General features: G+C 34.9%; 1 protein-coding gene across 1 annotated transcript; it reads right to left on the reverse strand.

Annotated features, from left to right (window-relative positions):
• Nucleotides 1-5,052: 5,052 nt before the first annotated feature.
• Nucleotides 5,053-6,000, reverse strand: LOC144631077 (melanocyte-stimulating hormone receptor-like). The gene has a single exon (XM_078489452.1). The coding sequence runs from the start codon at nt 5,974-5,976 to the stop codon at nt 5,053-5,055; it is 924 nt and encodes a 307-aa protein (XP_078345578.1). The 5' UTR covers nt 5,977-6,000.

Here is a 6,000-nt window from a genome sequence, read left to right on the forward strand (position 1 = left end):
TCATAACTCTCGGACGTACAAGCAAACACATACTCCCGCGATCGTGCAAGGGTGGGACAGGGGGGTGGATGTAACCCCTCCCCAGAGTTTTCGTCCTATTAACCCTCGGACGTACAGGGGGGGGGGATCCCCGTAAGGTTTTTCCGAAATTTTGAAAAGAGGATTTACTCTACAATGCTGAAACTTTCAGTAGCTGTTCATTCATCCGTTGCAGAAATTTTGATATGTCAACAATGTGCCCATGATATTTGACGTTGCCTTGGCAACGTCATAATTACAAGCAGGTCTGGCCAAAAATCGTCATTTTTAACCTTTTTCTTAATTTTTTCCATTTTTTTTTTCATTGCTCTTTGACGTCACGCATACATTACCAGCTCCAAGATGGCAGCGTTCAGTTGTCAAATTTTGGGCTACTTAAGAAAAGCATTTCGTATGGTTTAAGCGCTCGTTAGAAGCTGAAATTTTGGTGAATAACATATCTTTGTATAAACTTTTTATTGGCGTAAAGAAAATAAATGGCCATTCTGGAGTGAACTTCTCCTTTAAATTAGTTCGTAAATAGCAATCGGAAATCAAGTTCTGTTCAGTATACGTACTCCAATCAGTATGGTATAATCCAGATGGGTCCAGTTACAAAATGCTGACTAAACATTCCGCATCATCTAGTTTTTAAAGTCGTATTTTTACATTTCGGCTAAAAGTTAACCATAACATTTTCTCCAAGAGTAACGACTTTATTGCAGTTTTCAGTGATATAATTTATATATAATTATATATAATTTAATCAAACAAATCAAGGTTTTGCATCCAGATTATTTATGTATTGACTCAGTGATTTCTCGAATATACCGGCTTGGCCTGCCAGTTCTGACTAATGGAAAGTGCCTCCTTTATTCAGCTTTTATGGCCTTTTCGTGAGTTAGATTAGTTCGTAAATAGCAATCGGAAATCAAGTTCTGTTCAGCATACGTACTCCAATCAGTATGGTATAATCCAGACTGCTCCAGTTACAAAATGCTGACTAAACATTCCACATCATCTAGTTTTTTAAAGTCGTATATTTGCATTTCGGCTAAGGTTAATTATAACATTTTCTCCAAGAGTAACGACTTTATTGCAGTTTTCAGTGATATGCAAACTCTGAAATTCAATTCTCAACCAACGGTTTACGCTTTTTGCTGCCGTCAGTCATCTTAGCGGACCTCTCGGGAAACAGAAGTTTACTCGTACGGGACGGAAGGTCATGTCTGTCAGTTGTGATTGGTGGATTTTAATCCATTTTGTTTGCTTCTGTTTTTCGTTGTTCGTTGGCTGTCGCCATAATTATGATTGACGGCAGCGAAAAACAATCGTTAGTTTGATTTTTAATTTCAGAGTTTGTATATCACTGAAAACCGAAATAATGGCTTCCGATTAACCTGGGTTCTTATTATGGCAGTTAGCCCCAGAGTATTAACAGTAATAGGTATGAACGAAGCATCATCCATGACATTGGCTTCATGCTTACCTGTTTATTTTTCTTGCTTTTATAGGCATAAGTAACATTAAACAATTTTATAGAAACACCTGTGTTTGTCTATCGGCTCAAAATAGAAAGGCAACTGAAAAAGCTTCCATAGCAGTTGGTTGCTTAAAGTGTTACCATTTATTTTGAATGGCTTTCAGTGTAGTCTGTTTATTCATAATGTGATCAAGATTTCAATTTTTAAGCAGCCCTAATTAAATTGCTAAGTACTGCGTGTAACTAAACTAATAGTTAAAACTCGTGAAAGCTTTTGCAATGATTTTGATCGAAAAAAGCAAACCAGCTTACTTTCTACTGATTGAAATCAACGAGACCTTGAAAAAAATGAGCATGAAACGAGTTTCATATTTTTCAATTTGTGTAAAGATATGGCACGTCGGTGCATTCGGTTCGTATCATTCTTTTTAAAAAGGTTTTAAATGAAAATTCTGATTGAAGATTTATGCTTTCAGTTGAACTAAAAAGTGTGCAAAACGGCAGCTGCCAATGTCATTTTCGTATGTATTAAAATCTAAATTCGACATTTGATTTTTGTATGAATATGAACCAAATCTTGCTCGTACAGCTATAATTTAACGACTTCCTTTCAAACTTTGTAAGACGTATTTACATTTTAGTTGTACACATGAAATTCAACGAGTTTCAAATTTTTCAATTTGAGTAAATAAAGCTGTTAGGGATGAAACAAATTAATCAAACAAATTAAGGTTTTGCATCCAGATTAAACATTTGGCATCGAGAACGTGACCAGGGGAAGTTTTTTTAGTACTGACCTACTAACAGTAGCAAATAAAAAGGCAAGAGAAAACCTGTTTCAAGTCACGTCTCAATCACGCATGGAGAGTACGTTATGAGATAAACAATTATTTTTTTTAATTACTGCGATTTAAGTAAAGATATGGCACGTCGGTGCATTCGGTTCGTATCATTTTTTTTTAAAAGGGTAAAAATAAAAATTCTGATCGAAGATTTTTTATGCTTTCAGTCAAACTTAAAAGTGTGCAAAACGGCAGCTGCCAATGTCATTTTCGTATGTATTAAAATCTAAATTCGACATTTGATTTTTGTATGAATATGAATCAAATCTTGCTCGTACACCTATAAAAATAACTGATTAATTTAACGACTTCCTTTCAAACTTTGTAAGACGTATTTACATTTTAGTTGTACACAAAAAATTCAACGAGTTTCAAATTTTTCAATTTGTGAAAATAAAGCTGTTAGGGATGAAACAATTAATCAAACAAATCAAGGTTTTGCATCCTGATTAAACATTTGGTATCGAGAACGTGACCAAGGAAAGTTTTCAATACTGACGTACTGACAGTAGCAAGTGAAAAGGCAGGAGAAATCCTGTTTTAAATCACGTCTCAATCACACATGGAGAGTAAACTATCAGATAAGCAATTGTCTTTAATTCCTGCGATTTAAGTTTAGATATGGTGCATTCGGTTTATATCCCTCTTTTTGAAAAGATTGGAAAAAGAAAATTCCGAAGATCTATGCTTTAAGCCGAATTAAAAAGTGTGCAAAACGGTAACTGTCAGTGTCATTTTCCTATTAAAATCTAAATGAAAAATTTGATTTTTATGTGAATATGAATCAAATCTTGCTCGTACAGCAAAATATTAAAATGATTGATTAAATGACTTTTTATTTTAAACTATGGAAAACATATTTACATTTAAGTTGTAATCAGGGAAAACAAGACTTTAACATTAGGTATCGAAAACGTGACTTAGGGCAGTTTTCAGTATTGACGTGCAAGAAAAAGCAAACAAAAAGGTGTCAATTCTAACGCAAACGTTTCATGAAAAGTACAACTCGGAAAAACGCTAAAGACAAGTGACATCGTTTAATAATTTAAGACCTATTGCGTTTTTGGTTAAATAACGTAGTTGTAATCAGAACAAACAATACTTCGAGTATTCAAAATTTTAGGTGAATTCGTGCGATGTTCTCTGTTTCTGTGACCGTAAAGACGTTATCGTAGGAAACAGGATTACATCGTCAACCTATTTGAAAATAAAACAGACTTAATTGTCTACAGAGCAAGTACTTGCAGCTTTTAGCGATTTAATGTTCATGAATGTTTTTACTCCTCTATTACGATTTTACTTTTTGTAATAGTGTAGGCAATTTCTGATGATTTCCTTTTATCAGAAAAAAAAAATATATACGTATGTTGAACCAATTCAGCAGTCTACACCATGTATTATTTTTCTTTGGCTTTAATTATTTTCATCTCATTATCTCAATTCATGCTGAGATTTTACAATTTTCTATATTCAAACAGAGTTCTTTTTGTCAAATTTAATATGTTTACACGCTGTTCTAAGCTATGCTTTATTAATCATCTGCAACTTTTCCTACGGCTATTTGTTTGTTTTATTTTTTTTTTTACTGAAATCCCGTCGAAAATTTAGTTTTCAGCGCGACATTTGATTTTTGCTGTTCTATTTTAAAGTTTTTGCTGGAAAATTAATTATGTTTTAGCTAGTCTTAGTTGTGCTTTTAAATTTAAAACTAAACGAACCGGCGTCCCTGCCTGACTGAGTGTTATATAATCCTGAGATGTTGGGGTTTTCAGACGTATGCAAATTAATGCCTTCATAGCAACATTCGTCTGTTTGAGCAGTTGACTGTTCTGAAGGAAAGAGAGACAGCAAATAGAAGGTCAGAATAGATAATCTTCGACTTATCATATTTTCTGTATATTTAATGTCCATTCATTTATTTAAAGAAAGACCTTGCATAAATTATCTCCATTATTTGAACTGCTTATAGTTGGTGTCAGGTTATGTGTCATTATGTCAATTTCCCTGACTGCTTAAATCGTCTTCTCGACTTATTTTACAGACGGATTTGGTGTACGTATAAGAAAGATAATAAGTAACGCGTCCCAAGGCAGATAGAAAACGTTTTCTTGCCTTGAGGCTGTTGAAACTGTTTAATTATATTGCTTCCTTTTACTATCAGCTAAATAAATCCATCAATTAAATTGACAAAACTTCTCAACAATTACTCACTTTCTTTGCGCGCGGAGAACTACAAAAGGCAGATCAGAGTTGTTTTTCTGTTACGTTTGTGGGAAAAGCAAATGTATTGTTTCAGTAAATTTTATTTCATAGGTTGCAAGATATTAACAGGAAATCAAACACCTTTACCACTTTTATGCAAACTAGCTGCTGCATCTCATTAGATGCACCATAAACTCTAGCTAAGCCCACGACTACTATAGATAAAGTTTTGTATTATGGCTTATTTCTGTGGCTCGTTAACAAAACATTTTTCTGCATAATATGCTAATTCTCGTTAGTCATTCCCACAAGTTATTTTCGATATGTGGATAACAAACACCATATATTTCAGTAATTTTAAGCTTAGCTTCGGTGTCATTCCATTAATCGAGTCTTTGGATCATCTTTCTAGACTCCTTTTTATAGGGCACGAATGATCGACCGTTTATTTATATTAATATTTTTTAAGTACTATTTAGTTTAGCAGGTACATGATTGCCTTCGTTTTCAGTCTTGATCGGTTTGAGTACACAGCATTTTTCTTGCCGTCTTTAGAACTGCCATTCGAAGTTCTCGAAGACGCCAACAAAACAAAATTGGATTGATGGACGAGTTCATAAAAAGTATAGTGGTCGAGATAGTCCATTCTGTTGCCCATTCCTTGTATCCCAATCCGAAAAGCGTAAGTAAAACATATGATGGAAAATAACACCCAACCATAAAGATATAAAATACGAAAGTGTTCACAGCGCTTCTTTTCAATCGCAACATCCGTGTGCCGTTATTTCCAGCAAAGCCACATTGCACAGCTTGCTGTAGAGCATGAATCTGGAACTGGTGCTGACGAACTATAAGATAAATTCTGATGTAACAAAACGCGGAGATTGTAAGACAAATGCCAGTAACTATTGCCGACATAAAGTGAAATGCAAGTTTATCCCAGATGTGGAATACTGGGCATATGAAGTTCACAAACCAGATCATTACTATAGTGTAAATCACTCGGGATTTAGTCACTAAAGTGGCATACCTCATGTGATGTCGAAGAGCCAAAAACCTATCTATGCTTATCACTGTCATTGTTGCGAGGGAAACTCCGCAAATAGCAAACCCAATCATCGCCGATGCGCGGTATAACACATGGTTTACCTTAATAAGTTCATCTGCAATAAAAAGCGGTTGAGCAATAAAACCAACAAGAAGGTCCGAGACAGCGAGACTGCATAGCATCATCACTGAAGTCGAGCGAATGGAAGGAGTTCTTATTATGGCGGCCAATACCAAAGCGTTGCCAATAATGGATATGAGCATCAGTGGAACATTAAGGATACAATTTATGATGACGAAAGTTTCGGGACGAAAATGGTCGCCCTTCGTTGCCAAGTCATCCCTTTTTGGTTCATTGTTCATAAAGCCAGTGTAGTTCTTCATCTTAAACCCTCTCTATCTTAGCTA

Source organism: Oculina patagonica, chromosome 11, assembly GCF_052425735.1.
Source record: "Oculina patagonica isolate OP01 chromosome 11, crgOcupat, whole genome shotgun sequence".
Lineage (NCBI taxonomy): Eukaryota > Metazoa > Cnidaria > Anthozoa > Scleractinia > Oculinidae > Oculina > Oculina patagonica.

Excerpts from the sequence above, each read along its gene's own strand:
- LOC144631077 (XM_078489452.1), bottom strand. The coding sequence starts at position 5,976 with ATGAAGAACTACACTGGCTTTATGAACAATGAACCAAAAAGGGATGAC.